The sequence below is a fragment of the Cucurbita maxima genome, unplaced genomic scaffold (assembly GCF_002738345.1).
Source record: "Cucurbita maxima cultivar Rimu unplaced genomic scaffold, Cmax_1.0 Cma_Scf00043, whole genome shotgun sequence".
NCBI lineage: Eukaryota > Viridiplantae > Streptophyta > Magnoliopsida > Cucurbitales > Cucurbitaceae > Cucurbita > Cucurbita maxima.
Window position 1 is genome coordinate 365,227 of NW_019272059.1, and position 17,920 is coordinate 383,146.

At 36.7% G+C, this 17,920-nt stretch overlaps 4 protein-coding genes across 4 annotated transcripts; 1 reads left to right on the forward strand and 3 right to left on the reverse strand.

Moving 5' to 3' along the window:
• The first annotated feature begins 1,925 nt into the window (after positions 1 to 1,925).
• LOC111470156 (pyruvate decarboxylase 2-like) lies at positions 1,926 to 5,416 on the forward strand. Its single transcript, XM_023115660.1, has 6 exons — positions 1,926 to 2,615; positions 2,699 to 2,862; positions 3,948 to 4,598; positions 4,683 to 4,800; positions 4,887 to 5,075; positions 5,157 to 5,416. Exons 1-6 carry the CDS (start codon positions 1,941 to 1,943, stop codon positions 5,325 to 5,327), a joined length of 1,968 nt encoding a protein of 655 aa, XP_022971428.1. The 5' UTR covers positions 1,926 to 1,940; the 3' UTR covers positions 5,328 to 5,416.
• A 1,607-nt stretch (positions 5,417 to 7,023) lies between these two features.
• Positions 7,024 to 10,805, reverse strand: LOC111470189 (transcription factor bHLH140). The gene is made up of 6 exons (XM_023115717.1): positions 10,611 to 10,805; positions 10,383 to 10,504; positions 9,218 to 10,155; positions 7,840 to 8,461; positions 7,574 to 7,744; positions 7,024 to 7,486 (listed from the first exon to the last, which is right to left on the reverse strand). Exons 1-6 carry the CDS (start codon positions 10,645 to 10,647, stop codon positions 7,148 to 7,150), a joined length of 2,229 nt encoding a protein of 742 aa, XP_022971485.1. The 5' UTR covers positions 10,648 to 10,805; the 3' UTR covers positions 7,024 to 7,147.
• A 635-nt stretch (positions 10,806 to 11,440) lies between these two features.
• LOC111470255 (ammonium transporter 2-like) lies at positions 11,441 to 13,949 on the reverse strand. Its single transcript, XM_023115814.1, has 4 exons — positions 13,158 to 13,949; positions 12,797 to 13,082; positions 12,256 to 12,359; positions 11,441 to 12,038 (listed from the first exon to the last, which is right to left on the reverse strand). Exons 1-4 carry the CDS (start codon positions 13,929 to 13,931, stop codon positions 11,604 to 11,606), a joined length of 1,599 nt encoding a protein of 532 aa, XP_022971582.1. The 5' UTR covers positions 13,932 to 13,949; the 3' UTR covers positions 11,441 to 11,603.
• Positions 13,950 to 15,192: 1,243 nt separating this feature from the next.
• On the reverse strand, positions 15,193 to 17,594 carry LOC111470194 (lectin-domain containing receptor kinase VI.4-like). Its single transcript, XM_023115724.1, has one exon. The coding sequence runs from the start codon at positions 17,314 to 17,316 to the stop codon at positions 15,262 to 15,264; it is 2,055 nt and encodes a 684-aa protein (XP_022971492.1). The 5' UTR covers positions 17,317 to 17,594; the 3' UTR covers positions 15,193 to 15,261.
• Positions 17,595 to 17,920: the final 326 nt, after the last annotated feature.

Here is a 17,920-nt window from a genome sequence, read left to right on the forward strand (position 1 = left end):
TAATAAAATTTTAAAAATATCAAAATATTTTTTAAAAGTTTATTTTAGTATTCATACCTCTTACAACCGATGTGGTGTAGTGTTGGGACCACATAGGGTAAATATTAGTCCTTTTAAATGTTTAAAATTTAAACTAAAATATTTTTAAATTAAGTTTTTATTTCTAAATTAAGTGTAAAGATTGGAGTCAGTTTTATAAAATTATTTTAAATTTTGTTTAATTATTTTATTTTGGATTATTTAATTCAATTAGAAACCATTTTTAAAACTTTAAGTTGTTTTCTTTCAAACGACGCCGTTTGGAACTTAGCACATAGGTGGGCCCATTATATTCTGCTCTGTTCCATTGCATGCAAAACGCCGCCGTATAAAACGTGCACAAAAAGTAGTTTTCCGTTTGTGATAGAGAATATCCCACAGTTTAATTAGAATATTATGCTTAATTTTCCTTCAATAATCCAAATAAAATCTGTTAGTAATGGAATTTTAAGTTAATTATAAATATTGGAATTTCATATTTATTGTCTTATAAAACAGAAAAATCACTTCTAAAATGTTGTCATTTAAAAATAAAAATAATAAAAAAAAGAGTGAAAAATATCAATTAAAAGGAACGTATGCAGCCAGATCGGACCAAAGTTGACCGATTGGAATCTGCCATCGTGGACCATTGACGATGAAACTAGCTTCACTTTCTGTTTAAAAAATGGTTTGATTAATTTATTAAAACATTTTTAGAAATTAAAAATCAAAAAAATAAATTTAAATTTATAAGTCAAAATAGTATTTATAAATTTAATGTTAAAAACTAAATAACAATGCTTTAAAAATACTCCATCATTTAAAAATAATGAAAAATAATTTAAATTCAAATATAGAACGGTAGCATTTGCTAATTAAGTGTATGTAAGCATTTAATCGTAATATTTATGTTAAATCATTTTTTTTTTACAATTATTTAGTTTCGTGTTAATACTAATTATTAATATTAATATCTATCTAGTTACGTATAATAAAGTGGTTACTAAATTTATATATTAATTTTACATTTTTCAACAATTCATATTGAAAATTTTATATAATTTCACACCTTTCATCTATCCATTTACTACTTTTTATCAACAAAAAAAAAAAAAAAAAAAAAANGATTATATATATATATTTTAATTATTGACTTAGATTTTATTTTATTTTTAAATATTAAAATATTGTTGAGCTAGGTTTATACTCATCTAATTAATTACAGATATATTTTTAAAATATTAATTATTTTGAAAAATAAAACCAACACGTTTTCAAAATTTCTGTAAATAGCTAAACAAACTAATTGTCCAAAAGAAGAGAATACAATCTCACTTGTCATATCAATTAGTCCCACATTCTTTTATAATTTAAGAAAAATCTAAAATTCAATTATTAATTTAAACTCCTTAAAAAAAAGTCATATTATAATTTGCATAATGCATGATTATTATTATTAATTTCAAAAACATAATTAATAAAAGACTAAACATATATTATAATCCCAAATATTTCATACTCGAGTGCTTTCTTAATTTAATTTCTTTATATTTTGAAAAAGAAAAATATAAAAAGTGTAAATTTTGATACAGAAAATCATTCATTGAACCTTTTTTATATTTTAAAATCTATATTAGTAAACTGGTTATTTTCTTGGATAAAAAGAAAGGGTAAGGACGGAAAGACATATTTAGCCTTGAAAAGCAATCGATGGAGGATTATAATAAATTACAAAGGAAAGGACAAAAAGGTAATTAGCCAGTTTGGATTACTCGTGAAACTTCCGTTCGCAGTGATTAACGGAATCCAACCCATGAGAATCCACAGAGATCATCGCTCTCCAAAAGTGCTTTTTTAAAAACCGATTTTCAATGCAGTAAGTGGTTTTTCTCTTCCAAAACCGCTTTTGCTTATCGTAAATGGTTTTTTGTCATCCAGCTGCCACTGCCACCACTTCCGTCTTGTATATATACAAACCTCTTCGTTTCATTTCCATTCCATCGCTCAAAAACCACCGTTCTCTAATTCCCAAGTTCCCATTTTCCGATTCCGATTCCGATTCTCAGTCGATGGACACCAGAATCGGCTCCCTCGACGTTAGCAAACCCGCCAATGACGTGGTTTGTTGTCCATCCAATGGCTCTGTTTCCACCATCCAAGACTCTGTCCCCACCGCCGCTGTCACCTCGTGGGATGCCACCCTCGGCGGCCACCTGGCACGACGGCTCGTCCAAATCGGCATCACCGATCTTTTCACTGTCCCCGGCGATTTCAACCTAACCCTTCTCGACCATTTAATCGACGAGCCTAGACTCACCAACGTCGGGTGCTGTAACGAGCTCAATGCTGGATACGCCGCCGATGGGTACGCTAGAGCTCGCGGTGTCGGCGCGTGTGTCGTCACGTTCTCCGTCGGCGGTCTTAGCGTCTTGAATGCCATTGCCGGAGCGTACAGTGAAAACTTGCCGGTAATTTGCATCGTGGGTGGCCCTAATTCGAACGATTATGGAACAAACAGAATCCTTCATCATACCATTGGCCTCCCTGACTTCAGCCAAGAACTCCGATGCTTTCAAACCGTCACATGCTATCAGGTACTAAACTAAACAAGATCTTGATCCATAATTTTAATTTATTTAATTTATTTTTTTGAGTTCTAAATTTTGTTCTTGTTTAGGCTGTGGTGAATCATCTTGGAGATGCTCATGAATTGATTGATACTGCCATTTCTACTGCCTTGAAAGAAAGCAAGCCTGTTTATATTAGTATCAGTTGTAATTTAGCTGGGCTTCCTCATCCCACCTTCAGCCGTGATCCAGTTCCATTTTACATCTCTCCCAAGTAAGTTCTGTATGACATGAATTAAGAAGCTGTACCATGGTTTGATATTGTCCAGTTTGAGGGTTAGTTCGAGTGGCTTTGCTTAGAACTTCTCCGGTGATGGAGATTATTATTTACTTATTAAACCCATGATCCTTTTTTCTAAATTAGCTCATGCGGGACCCTCCCTCCCAGCCATCTTTTCCGCCCTTGAGACTTATAGAACCCTTGAATAGTCTCTCCTTAATCGAGGCTGGACTCCTTCTCTAGAGTTCTCGAATGATCATTTTCTAAATTAGCTCAGGTGGGACCTCCCTCCCAACCATCCTTTCCACCTCCGCCCCTGAGGCCTATGGAGCCCTTGAATAGCCTCTCCTTAACCGAGGTTGACTCCTCTAGAGTCCTCAGAATGATCATTTTCTAAATTAGCCTATGTGGGACCTCCCTCCCAACTATCCTTTCCACCTCCCCAGAGGCCTATACAGCCCTTGAATAGCCTCCCCTTAATCGAGACTCGACTCCTTCTCTAGAGTCTTCATTTTCTAAATTAGCCCATGCGGGACCTCCCTCCCAACCATCCTTTTTGCCTCACCCCATAGGCCTATAGAGCCCTTGAATAGCCTCCCCTTAATCGAGGCTCGATTCCTTCTCTAGAGTCCTCAAATAAAGTACTTTCTTTGTTCGACACATGATTCACTTTTGACTACATGTTCGAGGTTCACTTGAATAGCCTCCCCTTAATCGAGGCTCGACTCTTTTTCTGTAGTCCTCGAATAAAATACATCCTTTGTTCGACGACATTGAAGGATTTTGATACTATGTTAGTAATTACGTACCCTCCAGAATGGTATGATATTATCCACCTTGAGCATAAACTCGGATGGTTTTACTTTGTGTTTCCCCAAAATGCTTCATACCAATGGAGATTATTTTTTACTTATAAGCTAATAACCGTTCCCTAAATTAGCTAATATGGGATTCCGAGTAATGGGTTCTTTTCGTTTATGAAACTTAAGCTTAAAAATTATCCCTTTTTTCGTTATTAAACGGTTGCTAAGGACTGAATTGGTTTGAAATTATTGAATGGATTTCTGTGATTTGAACAGAATGAGCAATCCAACTGGGCTAGAGGCTGCAGTGGAGGCGGCAGCACAATTCTTGAACAAGGCAGTGAAGCCAGTGCTTGTTGGTGGGCCTAAATTGCGAGTTTCCAAGGCTTGTGATGCCTTTGTGGAGCTTGCTGATGCTTCAAGCTACGCCGTGGCCGTGATGCCATCGGCCAAGGGGCTTGTACCAGAGGACCATCCTCATTTCATTGGAACTTACTGGGGTGCTATCAGTACAGCCTTCTGTGCCGAGATCGTCGAGTCTGCCGACGCCTACTTGTTCGCTGGACCAATCTTCAATGACTACAGCTCTGTTGGCTACTCTCTGTTGCTCAAAAGGGAGAAGGCCGTGATCGTGGAGCCTGAACGTGTGACCATCGGCAATGGACCAACGTTCGGTTGTGTTCTAATGAAAGATTTCCTTCGAGCTCTTGCGAAACGGATTAAGAGCAATATCAGTTCTTATGAAAACTACCACAGAATCTTTGTTCCTGATGGCGTTCCTGTGAGATTTGGGCCAAGGGAAGCCTTGAGAGTCAATGTTTTGTTCCAACATATTCAGAAGATGATCAGTAGTCAAACGGCTGTGATTGCTGAGACAGGAGATTCTTGGTTTAACTGCCAGAAACTTAAATTGCCAAAAGGCTGCGGGTAATGCATATTCAAATTCGTTCGTTCGTTCGTTCAACCATTTCTGTTCAGATTTGAAATGGGGTTTTCTCTTTTGGTTTGTAGATATGAGTTTCAAATGCAATATGGTTCTATTGGTTGGTCAGTTGGTGCCACTCTTGGATATGCTCAATCTGTACCGGAAAAAAGAGTGATTTCTTGCATTGGAGATGGAAGCTTCCAGGTAAGAATTGGTTCGATCGAGCTTTGATGCTCGACCCCATCGGAAAACTATCATCGGTTGATCATCGATACTAATTTACATTGCAGGTGACAGTATCAGACATATCAACAATGATACGTCAGGGGCATAACACCATCATATTCCTGATAAACAATGGTGGTTACACCATAGAAGTTGAGATCCACGACGGGCCTTATAATGTGATCAAGAACTGGGACTACACGGCATTGGTCGATGCGATCCACAACGGGGAAGGAAAGTGTTGGACGACGAAGGTGAGTTGGTATTGAATTTGGTTGGTCATTTGAGTTATGTGGGGAAGGAATTCTGTTTCGTGAACGAGTTCGTCGTTGCAGGTTCGATGCGAGGAAGAGCTTGTGGAGGCGATCTCGATCGCGACCGGAGACAAAAAGGACTGCTTGTGCTTCATTGAGGTGTTTGCTCACAAGGATGATACTAGCAAAGAGCTACTGGAATGGGGCTCAAGAGTCTCTGCTGCCAACAGCCGCCCTCCCAACCCTCAGTAAAACAAAAAATAAAAGAGATCTTTTGACGCAATTAATGTTGTCAACTTTGCTGTAGTTTTTTTCTTATGATCCTGTCTGTCTTCCCAAAAAAAAAAAAAAAAAAAAAAAAAAAAAAAAAAAAAAAAAAATCTAACAAATGGCAGTACCAGCGGCAGTAGCAGCAAAGGAGGTTGAGGGGAAGGAAAGGGAGAGGAAGGGGAAGGGTAGAGACTAGAGAGGAGAGTCTTTTTAAAAAACATATATTCAACAAATTAATGGTATTCAAAGAGATACCAATAAGACCACATTTTGCATCAATAAATTTGAAAGTTTCTTTGCATAAACAAAGAGGTATGTTTTTAAATCGTTTCCAACCTCCATTGCTTCCAACCATCTCAATCCTACCATGCTTTATAGTACACATACCAATCTTTAAGTGTAATCCTCCAACTTCTTCCAAGAACCTAAACTTCCTCCGGCCATCAAATGATTTTGTTCCCTAATTTTAACATAGCTTTATCGGCAAAAAGAGGTTAAATTCTTTCTTCAAAATCTTGAATATATATATATATATATATATATATTTTNTAGAATTTTATAATTTAGTCCCTATGAATTTTATAATTTTATAATTTAGTCCCTATGATTTTCTTTTTTTATATTGAGGGCATGAGAAATTTATAGTTTAGTCCTACAGATATAATAAATTTTAATCCAGGTACAAATTTAAAGAATTATAAAAAGGGAAAGAAAATCCGAAGAAATAAATATTCATTGCCTGAAAGCGATTATTCAATTTGAAATTAAAAAAAAAAAAAAAAAAGATATTAATTGCTTTAATAAGGAAAAGGCCAATATTTAATAAATTATTTCTATTTTGGTGAATTAAATAGGATCATGAAAAGAGAATTTATTCTTTAGAGGATTTCACTTTTGCATCATACTGACTTTTGAAAATTATATTCCTTTTATGTCAACGCCACCAATTAAATTATTTTGTTCCCTTTCTCTATCTTGTAGAAAAGATTTTGTTTGCAATTTTTATTTTTTATTTTTTATTTTGTAATTATATTTAAATTTGTTTTTTTAATGGGTTGTAGAATATATAGGAAAAATAACCTTTTGGATCTTGTGTAGTTGGAAACGTTTCAAAATGTTATATTTATATTTACGACTTTCAAGGTTGATTTTAACTTATTCCCATCTTTGGTTTTTTAATTTCATTTTGATTTAGTAATTAAGATTTAAAATTTTACATTTTTACCCTTGAATTTAGTTTTCACTATTAATACTTCTAAATATTTAATAAAATAATATTTATGTATAAATTAAATTAAATTAAATTAATGATGGTGTTCAATAGTTTCATTTAACATATTTATCATTTATTAAGATTAATGAATATAATAGACATAAAATTAAAATTTATATTTAATAGAACAAAATAGTATCGTGAATTTTTAAAAAATGTTATATGAATTATTAGATATAAAATTAGAAATTTGAGAGCTTATTAGAAATATTTTCAAGTTGAAAGTCTAAATCATTTACCAAAAGATTAACTTTTAAAAATATATATAATTTGAAAACATAAATTAAAAAATATATATTAAGATCTATCAGACACATACGACAAAAGTTTTTGAGAAATCATCAACGAATGGAACTTGAAGCTTCAAAATTCTCCGAAAAACTGAACTGGTTGAAAGCTAAAAGGTGATTAAGAACACTATTAACTAAGGCTTCCTGAGGCCATTAAACTACATAAACCCCCCAAAGATATTGAGCTCAAAACATATACAACCAGAAAATTTTGTATGGAGGACATTATGAAATGAAAACTACGAAAGAGAGTTACGAGAATTACCTGAAGCATTCACTAAACGACTGCCCTCGAGTAGCGTGGAAGGGAAAGGCGATTGGCATTTGGAAACATGTGTTTTCAATTTGGGTAAGTTGGGATGGGCACTTCTGCATCTGTTGCAACGAAACTCCATAGACATCAAGCTCTCGTCGTCCTTGATGATTGCCTTTCCATGGTTACTGACTTCGTCTATAACATCGACCGAGTCTCGGAAGAAATCGGTGTTGAAAGAATTCCAATGCTTCTTGTTCTTCAGATGACTGGAGTCAAAATCTTGGCTTATAACATGTAGGTGCAGTTGCCTCATGGATGGAGCCTGCAAGAAAGTAAACAGAACACAGAAAAGTTAGTTCATCAGAATTTTGTGTATATATTAGCCCCTCCAAATGTACTAGTGACCTACCGAGTGGTATCCGAGGCGAAAAACCAATGATGCATCGTCATGAATGAACTTATCAATCCACTTCAAACCCACGGCGTGCATCGTCTTCAACAGTGGAAGGTGTTCTATATGTACATCAGCTAGTTGATCGAGGCCTTCATATCGAGCCACTATCAGAAGATGCTTGCGTGCCTGCAAAATAAGTTCAAAGTTAAGTCTCTTATTTATCGAGACAGCAATAACTCCAACTAAACGCTCGAGCAATAGATCGAAGAATGAAAGATTACTTTTGGATAAATATCATTCAGTACTACAACATCATCTGATGTCTCCAGTACAGTATTGGCATGTCTCTCAGGATACATTGCAGTGTTGTAAAGTGCTTGTGCCCACGAGCCCCAGTGCTTACTCATCTTGTGGGAAATCTTATTGTTGTTTTGGTTTAATGCTTCAGCTGATTCCTGAGTTCCTTTCCACTTTTTGCTTCTTTCAGGAATTTGGAACTCCGCTCTCTTAAACTTGTGATGGGTGTCCTCAGAGTGTTTTCGTGATTCTGAAGGTGCTGAGCCAAGGCGTTTGTCAATTCCCTTCGCCGACTTAAACTCATCTTTTACTATTGAAATAAAGGCTTGAAATAGAGAAGAATAAGCATCACGAAGAAGCTTGCAACCTTCATCATAATCATTGTTGAGATAATTTGGTCTTTGAGGATTCATGTTTGGTCCAAGAACATGTATGACATGGGTTACCCCTTCCCTATTAAACAAAGGAGAAGTTGAAGGCAATTGAACGGCCACAACACTGCCAGGTCGAAGGGACTTGGCTTGTTGTTTTGTTGCCTCTTCCAGACTGGGACCTGCAGCACTAAAAATTGCGGCATTGACACCACCCCCTCCTGGTTTCAATCGCCTGCAGGGATATCATTATTAAGGATCTTCCTTATAATGATCGTAAAAAACATACCGCCTAATACTGTCGATTTTCCTCAAGTTCAAAGAAGAATGACATAAGCATAACATATGAGAGTATCACAGGGAGGGTAAAATACAAGATCAAAACATTAAGCATAAACATAAGAACATCAAGGTTAAGGCTTTAGATACAGTTCAAAATCCAAGGGCAACCGAAGAAAGTATACGATGTAACAGCCCAAGCCCACAACTAGCAAATATTATTCTCTTTGGGCTTTCCCTCAAAGTTTTAAAACACGTCTATAGGGAGAGGTTTCCACAATCTTATAAGAAGTATTTCGTTTCCCTCTCCAACTAATGTGGGATCTCACAATCCACCCCCTTGGGGCCAGCGTCCCGGCTGGCACACCGCCCGGTGTCTGACTCTAATACCATTTGTAATAGCGCCCCGTGTCTGACTCTAATACCATTTGTAACAGCCTAAGTCTACCGCTAGATTATGTGGCTGCTGGGATTCGAGTCCAGATCTCCATGACCACAACGTGAAATTCTCACCAGATCAAGGAATTCTCCAATTAAATGCAGAGATGATAGATATGAGAGTATCATAACTTTCTCTTACATTATTTAACAATATCTCAGAGGCTTGAGAATGAACAATTATAATACAATGGCACAGGCATGGACGGAGGAAATAATACTATGAATGCCTTCATACATAGAAATAACAAACATAAATATGCCACAAGCATACCAGTTTGCAGCATTGGCTATTACATGGCAGTGCAATCCACCATCTGACTTGAGTTTAGTTATATCACCTACAAATGTAAAAAACTTGGTGGAACAAATATTTTTCTTGGCCGCTTTAGCTTTAACCAAAGACAAAATCTTTGATCCATGACTTATGTCTACCATAACAAGTCTGGCATTCCCAAGCTTATCCATGAATTCCTCCACCATCTCAACAATAATTTCAGCAGCCTTTTCATGGCTGAACTTGAAATCCGATGTTGAAATAGAAGGAAACGCAAGAGTTGGAGGATCACTTCCAGAAATATTGTTTTCTAAGGATCTAATGCCTGGATTTTCGCCTTTCTCCGACTCTTTATTGACGTTGCTCAACATTGTGCAGGAAGACTCTTTCTTTTCCTGGGTAGTTTGAGAACTTGGAAAATCCTTAATGGTATTGGCATTAGAACATGTTTTAGCAGGATTTTCTGCTTTCTTTAAGAACATCATTATGCCTAATTGTACTTTCTTGTCTGCATTCTTCTGTCCAAAACATCCATCTGGAAGTGCATCATGTAAACCAAGTGATTTATACGTATCTATAGCGGATTGAACGTCCGTTTCACTGTGACAAAATGCTATACGCTTGAACCCTTCATTCAGGTTCGGCAATTCTTTCTTTTGCAGCATTTTATTCACAACAGCAGCAGCTTTTCCACCTGATAGGTTCCCTTCATGACCGGTCCGCTTAACCGAACGGGAGATACAGAGCTGTGCAGGAAGATCCAATACAACAGCATGTACATCCACTAGAGAGCTACCTAGTTTCACAAACTCAGAACGCTGCTCTATTTCAAGATTGCATCTGTCCACAAATACATTCTTTCCATCATTCAATGCACTGGCTGCACTCTTCAAACACTGTGCTTTGGTTCCGGACTTGCCATTTCCAATGGTATCCTGAGAAGAACAAGTTCTTTGTGTTATTGAACTTCAAGTGTTTAGTGATGAAGCAATTGTAGAACGAAAGTTTTTTCCCCTAATGATATTAAGCAAGCACTTAGAAAGACATGGAACCAGAGTGTAAACAGTGGCAGGAATTGGCACAAAACGAGCTATAGTTTCACTAATAAAATAAGGTCTCAAGCATTTCATCAAACAGATAGCGTGCATTATTAGAGAGAAACCTGGCAGATTCGAACCCAAGGGCGAGAAGAGGAAGCCATTACGAGTTCGCAGAAGGTGGACTTTCCGCTTCCAGGTGCACCCACTAATATCACCATTATGAGCTTCGTTCGCCGTTCATTTCCTATAAAATACAGACACTCATCGTTACGAAAATCGCAAAAGAATCTCCATCGTTTACGACGGATCTGAAAATCCGCAGAAAACACAGAATACAGATAATCTTACACCTTCGGCTGTCGAATTTTCGTCGATATCAATGTCCATTTCTAAATTAGGTTTTGCGTCTTCCTTCAAACCCTATCAATCCCCATCGCCGACGTTTTTCCTCCGATGAGTGAAGCTTGTAAAATACTCCACGATCAGCTCTCCCCCAAAATTCGCTGCAAATGGATTGTTTGGTTACGCATTTAGCATATCCTTGTTACGTATAAAATCGTTATGCTAAGCTAAGGATTTTCTTTCTAATTTTCATTTTTCATGATTATCCATAAAACTTATATATAAAATATATATTATCTACTATGGTAAAAAATCAATTTTTGTCATCTTTAACTCGTTACATATCGCTGTCCTCCTCACAGTTATGTCTGGATATTATTTCTCTCCATCCAATGTGAGATCTCACAATCCACCCAACATTTGATCTCACAATCCACCTTTATTGGGGCCAGTGTCCTCGTTAGCACACTGCTTGATGATATCATTTGTAATAACTCAAGCCCACCACAAACACATATTTTCCACTTTTGCCCGTTACATATAGTCGGCAGTCTCACAATTTTAAAATGTGTTTAATAAGGAGAGATTTTTACACACGAAATGCTTTGTTCCATTATCGAGCCGATGTGAGATATCACAATCGAATTAAAAATTCAATCTTTCATAAATGTATTTGAGAAACGTTAACCATGTGTGAAAAACTTAAATCGTTAGTCTTATTCTACACCGACTTGTATTCTTTATCTAAAATCTGAAATGGAGCGCATAGCTTTTTAAGTGTTAAATTTGTTGGTGATTATATACATTTAACTAATCGAGCTCATTCAAGACAAGTTAATCGCTGAATAATATTTTTTTTGAAAGAATAATAATAATATTAATAAGAATCTCACATACAATTCTTCTCTGTCCAAGAAACTTGTGCAGAAATTGATGAAAAAGGGCCATATAGTGTTCTCAAGCTCCTAAATTTCAAACATTCAAGAAATTCCAAGACGACTTTACAAAGGGATGGTTACTCCTCTGGCACCATTGATATAAGGCGGGGAAGTTCCTTCTTCCACATTCGCCGCCGCATTGCCGTGCCTTCTGGGATCGAATTTCTCGCCGTCGCCCCACAGGGCATAAGCCTCCTCGCCGTGGACGGCGTCGTCTCCGATCATGAGTTCCTCGTCCGGCATCCGCAACGGCATAAACAGCCGAATGAAGAGGAGAATAATGGTGGTGGAGACGATGTTCCATCCGATTATGAACATGGCTCCAGCCAGTTGCTTCAGAAACTGAACGCCGCCGTTTTTGCCGTAGAAGGCACCGCGGCTGTCGGGGATCGGTAGGTATAGTTCGCAAAGAGTGGGCTCTGCTAAAAGGCCCGTTAGAAGCCCGCCCATCATTCCCGCTACCGCGTGCGTGTGAAATACGCCAAGCGTGTCGTCAACCTGAAATACAAATCATCTGACAAAATTAAAATTAAAATTATTTATTTTTCTTTAAATATTTAAGTGTTTTAAAAAATTAAGAATTTAAGAGACACGAAATTTATATTTAATAAATCAATTAATTTCTTTTTAGTTATATCCAATACAAAATTAAAAATTTAGAATAATTAACAATAAATTTACATGGAAAATAAATATAAAAGATAGAAAAACTAACCTTTTGCAAGAAACTCAACTTTTTGTGGAGAATCATCATAGATACCCATGGAATACTCCCTCCCATAACTCCCATTATAATAGCTGCCCACGTCTGCACGACTCCTGTTATAAAATTATTTGCTATAAATATTAATAACCTAATTAAAAAAAAAAAAATTAATATCGTACAAATATCAAAATTTTAAATTTAGATCTAATAAATTTTTTAATTAATGATGAGAAACCTAACAAATTGTATTTAAGAATCTATTAAGCACCTAATTTAAAATTTAGATTAATATAAAACAAAACTGGTAATTTGGTCGAAAATTTTAATAATTTAAGTATACTCATCTTTAACATTAAATAAAATTTAATTTCATCTAAAAAAAACAAACTCAATTAAATTTTATTTTATTTTTCTAGTGAAATAATTAATATTTGATAGTCAAATTATAAATGTCAATAGCCCCTACTATTAAAGTATATTTACTAGAATTTAAAACTGCAGAAATTAATTTTAACGAATTTGGTAATTTAAGTAATAAAATAAAATTTACCTGCGCCGGGGGTAACGCAAGCCAAGCCAGTCATCATACCCTGAATGGCTCCAATCACCGATGGCTTCCCGAAGTAGAACACATCCAAAATGGTCCAAACCAGCAGGCTCGTCGCTGCACTCACGTTCGTATTCAGCACCGCAATCGACGCCACCACGTTCGCCGAGTGCGGTGCGCCACCGTTAAATCCCGACCACCCCATCCACAACATCCCAGCTCCGGCCAACATCAGCAACACATTATTCGGCGGAAACCTCTCTCTGTCACTTTTAATCCTCGGCCCAACCTAATGAAAATCAACAAAAATTAAAAACCCCCAATTCAAAAACAAGCAAAATCCGTTCAGTTCTCGTAATTTTACCCAATAAGCGGCGGTTAAGCCAGAAATTCCAGAAGAAAGATGAATAACAAAGCCGCCGGAGTAATCAATCACGCCCCATTGGAAGAGAAACCCTCCGCCCCAAATCGTGTAGGTGCCGACGGTGTAGGAGAAAATTACCCAAAGAGGAACAAACGCCATCCAGGCTTTGATGTTCATTCTCGCAAGAACAGAGCCTGCAAGTAAAATCACAGTAATCGCAGCAAAGGTGAACTGAAAATACACCAGAGAAGCCATCGGAATATTCGGCTCAATTCTCGGCGTTACCCTTCCGTCGTGGCTTACATGGCCACTTTCAGGGATATTGGCTCGGTCAATTAGGTAACTTTGCCCCAGAGCTGGAATCCCTTTACCCCACAGAGGAAGCAGCTGATCGCCGAAGGCCATTCGGTAGCCGACCAGAACCCAACAGATTAGAACGGCGGCGAAGGCGTAAAGCGCCATAAACGCAGAATTCACAGCCCATTTCTTTTTAACGATGCTTGCGTAGAGAATTACAAGGCCGGGCATGCTCTGAAGTCCGACCAAAGTGGAGGCTGTGATCTGCCAAGAGTTGTCGCCGGTGTTCAGCCACGGCGGAGTTCCGGTGGCCATGTGTACCGGCGGGGCGGTGTTGTTCATCAATAAAGAGAATTTGTTTGACCGATCTTGAAGGAATTGGGTTGAGGGACGGAGGAGTTGAATGTTTTTCAGCGGAGTCGCGTAAAGAAGGTTGACTGTGAAAAACGGTGAGTTGCTTTCATTTAGTTTGACCATAGGGCTCCTCTCTCTTCCTCATTTCGTGTTCCGTTTGCTTTCTTTGAAATTAAAAAATAAAAATAATAAATAAATGAGAAAAATATTTCAACTTTCCACATCCTTGGAACTTTTTTTTTTAGTTATTTAAAATTTATCATCTAATTTTTAATATATTTATTAAAGTTGGTTTAAATGGATAATAATTTAAAGAATAAAAAATAACATATTTTCTAAATTTATAAATAAAAAGCTAATATACACTAATTTTTTTTAAACAAATTTAAAATAAACTAAAAATTAAATTTATTTTTATTTTTATTGAAAGTACAAAAATAAAAAACTTTAAAAATGAAATCTAAATTAGATTAATTTATGAGTTAAATCGAAAGTTTTTAATGTTTTGATTATAAACTGTTTTTAAATTTAAATTTGAGGAATTGGATTTTAGATACATACTTCGGTTAATATGAAATAAAAAGAAGGTAAAACTCTAAATGTGAGCGGAGACAAGGATAGAGACGAAAATAAATTCTTTGCCCCACCTCATTTTCTATTCACACTAAGATATTATTTTCACTAACTTTATCCATGATTTATCTTTACAAAATAATTATTTAATTAAATATTTTTAATTAGTAATTAAGATTAAATTGTGAATCTTTATCGAGAAACATAAATGAAAAAGTATCTTGTCTCCATCTTCGTCCTATTTCTTCAACACTCCAATGGAAATATTTTTAAAATTTAAGTCCGTCAATTATAATTAGAAAAATATAATCTTTCTTTCAAAAAATTTAAAAAATTTAATAAGAATGATTCAATTTACAAATTAAAATAAGTAAAATATTCTTATATCACGACTCGTCAATTTATCAAATATTTAATGAAAATGTGACGATATTAGATATATAGATGGGTTTAAAATAAAACCAATGGATTTTAATTAAAATAAGTTTATGTTTAAATTAAAATTTAAACATTTATGGAGAATTATTAAATAAAATGGCCCAATTGTGGTTTTTGGGCCATTAAAAAATTATAAATTTGAGCTAAACCACTCTTTTTAACCCCATCTATAGAATTTATTGCCATTATAAATTTCAATCTTTAATTTTTAATTAAAATATATAAATCAAAATTTTAAATTTATGATTTAAAATTGAGAGAGTATTTTGTGTATTGCTTTCGACTATGAGTTTATTTGCTTTAATTAATTAATTATTCAAAAATTCAATTATGCCCATAAATATTCAAGATGGAAATAATATTTACGGAGTAATTTAAAAAAAATTAAAACAAATATTTTTACAATATTTAAAAACAGGATAAAAGAAGGGTAAAATGGTAACTACCGGCCCGCGTCTATGGAGCTAGAAGAAATGGCGCCAATGGACAAGGAACGATAAGACCTTGCTGAAATCACTTCAGTAATTCTCGAGTTACATTTGGAGTAAGTTTGGGAACAAGCCCAATCGTCGACCGCTGGAACTGGATCGTCGCCGTGAAGGAACCTCGTGACCTGTCTCATGGTCGGCCGAGCTTCTGGTCTCTGGTGAGTACAAAGAAGCCCTAACTGCAGCACCATCTCCATTTCTTCAACCTCATAAACCAAATTCAACTTCGGATCAGCCGCATAAAGGATCTGTCCCGTTTCATAGCATTCCATCACCCATTCCACCAGTATGAACTGATCCGATTCCAGAGGCTTTCTTCCACATGCCACTTCCAGAAGCAAAACTCCATAGCCAAACACATCGGTGTTTTTCGAAGCCTTACCGGTGCGTACCAACTCCGGCGCTATGTAGCCAATCGTGCCGACGACGCCGGTTGTGTACGATTCTTCGGCGTGGTCGTATTGCCTGGCGAGACCGAAATCGCTCAATCGAGCATTCATGTCGGCGTCTATTAGAACATTGCTTGGCTTCACATCTCGGTGGATCACTACCTGCTCCCACTCTTCGTGAAGGTACAATAATCCTGCTGCAATTCCTTTGAGAATGTTGAATCTCTGTTTCCAATTCAATATGTTGTTGTTTTTTGGATGATATAGAAGTGAATAGAGGCTTCCATTTGGAATATAATCGTAAACTATGAGTAGATCGTTCCTTTTCTTGCACCATCCTTGGAGATTCACCAAGTTTTTGTGTCTTAGTCGTCCTAAGCTTTCGATTTCTGCTGCGAATTCTTTCATTCCTTGGCGCGAGTATTTTCTAACTCTCTTCACAGCAATCTCAATTCCAGTTGAACGTATCTGACCTTTGTATACTGAGCCAAACCCCCCAATTCCAATTAGCCCGCTGTTTTTGAATCCTTTTGTTGCTGTGTAAAGATCTCTGTAGTTGAATCTATGAGGACAGTCTCGTTCCCAATCCTCAAGCCACTCAGTTTGCCACATTCTTCTAAACCAGAAAGCTAAGAAAAAGATTCCTAGAATGGTCACCACAGAAAAAACTGCTATGAGTACCTTGAAGTGGGAATTGGATGGCGGAGGAACAAGATCTTGCTCTTTTGGAGGGTTGGGAAGGAGAGAGTAATTCAACGACGGCGCTGGTCCATTCACCGCAAAACTCCATCCCAAAATGTAATGAGAGCTTGTTTGGTCTCCTGTTGAAGCCGAGAAGCCAACAAACATTTGTTCCTTTAGAACATCTTTCAGGTCAATCTGATGGGAAAGGAGTCGATCTGTTGGTTTCTTTTGCTGTTTTGTGAAGGGAGCTACGGTGACGTTCACAATTTTGTTGGGGCCATCATACTCAATCCAAGCAATGATAGCATCACCAGAATCCATTTGCAAGTCCTTTTCATTAGCATCGCCATAGTTGGAATAAGAAGCAGGTTTGGATGCAACTGATGAAACGCTATTGATATTGATCCCAACATGATTCCCTTTGGTGTTCTTGTCTTCCTCATGCCCATTTACAGTGTCAAATTCAACAGCAAATATATGGTTTGAAGGGTTACCATCGTTATAAGAGTTGAATAATCCAAGGAAGTGTTTACTATCTGCACCTTCAAAATTGGTTGATGGAGCTAAGACGAAGGCCAGACCGTAGCCACCTTGTCCGGGGCTCGATGGATTGATTGCAAAAACAAAAGTTGTGTTGAAGGATGACACATTTGCAGATGGGTCAGAATTTTTATCAAACATCTGGAATGGAGTCGGATAGAATGCATGCCCTATAACGTTACGTGATCGATTGGTGAGCCTCAACGCACCAGAAGGATTCAGAACAAGCGCTCCATCAAGAGCAAATTCCGTGTCATTGAATCCATGGTAGGGAAATGAAGACTGCACAGAATGAGCAGCCAAAAAGAGGAGCACAGAAAGAAGAGCCAAAGGAGCTGCAAAGGCTATAGCCATGTGACTATGTAAGAAAACAAAGTGCTCCAAAGAAGAAAACATGGGTCAGCTTTAAGCAAACAGAAGATCTGGAATTGGTCAATTTTGTGGAAAAACTCAGATTGCCTATGAGATTGACTTGGAAATCATGAATGGTAGGGGAAGGTCTCAAAGTTTGGGAGAGTAAGTGACTTGCAGGTTTGGAGTAAAGCAAAGTCATTGGGGTTTAGGAAGGAGAGATTAAATGGTTTGATGGGGAAAGTTTGACAATTCAAAGGTTGAAGACGGAAACAAATAACTCTTTCATGTGGAGATTGACAAAGCTGATGCCAAGGCCACTCATTCTGTTTAATTTTACAACTAAGTTGACAGAAAGGCAATGGATAAGACTCGTTCAAGCCGTGAAGGGGCCGCTACAGATAAACCCAATAAGTTGCGTAGTAATGAATCTCTCCTAAATTCTCTTTAGAAGATTCAGACCGTTACTTTTCAGAACTTCATTATTTGCTGCTCCTTACCTACTTTCTCTTCATAGTTAATGGTTAATTGACTATAAAGACTGGAATTATTTACATTACCTTTGAAGCCCTGATTTTGGATGATCTTCTTTAGTTAAACTATAGTTCAAGAAATCGGCGGTAGATATTATCCTCTTTAGACTTTTCTT

What these genes read in the sequence shown, in the direction of transcription:
- LOC111470156 (XM_023115660.1), top strand. Translation starts at nt 1,941, where the DNA reads ATGGTTTTTTGTCATCCAGCTGCCACTGCCACCACTTCCGTCTTGTAT. An exon ending in AAACCGTCACATGCTATCAG is followed by an intron (nt 2,616 to 2,698) that starts GTACTAAACTAA and finishes GTTCTTGTTTAG; the next exon opens with GCTGTGGTGAATCATCTTGG. An exon ending in TTGGAGATGGAAGCTTCCAG is followed by an intron (nt 4,801 to 4,886) that starts GTAAGAATTGGT and finishes TTTACATTGCAG; the next exon opens with GTGACAGTATCAGACATATC.
- LOC111470189 (XM_023115717.1), bottom strand. Translation starts at nt 10,647, where the DNA reads ATGGACATTGATATCGACGAAAATTCGACAGCCGAAG. An exon ending in TGAATGATATTTATCCAAAA is followed by an intron (nt 7,745 to 7,839) that starts GTAATCTTTCAT and finishes CTTATTTTGCAG; the next exon opens with GCACGCAAGCATCTTCTGAT. An exon ending in TTCGCCTCGGATACCACTCG is followed by an intron (nt 7,487 to 7,573) that starts GTAGGTCACTAG and finishes ACTTTCTTGCAG; the next exon opens with GCTCCATCCATGAGGCAACT.
- LOC111470255 (XM_023115814.1), bottom strand. Translation starts at nt 13,931, where the DNA reads ATGGTCAAACTAAATGAAAGCAACTCACCGTTTTTCACAGTCAACCTT. An exon ending in GCTTAACCGCCGCTTATTGG is followed by an intron (nt 13,083 to 13,157) that starts GTAAAATTACGA and finishes GATTTTCATTAG; the next exon opens with GTTGGGCCGAGGATTAAAAG. An exon ending in AGTTGAGTTTCTTGCAAAAG is followed by an intron (nt 12,039 to 12,255) that starts GTTAGTTTTTCT and finishes TTTGTATTTCAG; the next exon opens with GTTGACGACACGCTTGGCGT.
- LOC111470194 (XM_023115724.1), bottom strand. Translation starts at nt 17,316, where the DNA reads ATGTTTTCTTCTTTGGAGCACTTTGTTTTCTTACATAGTCACATGGCT.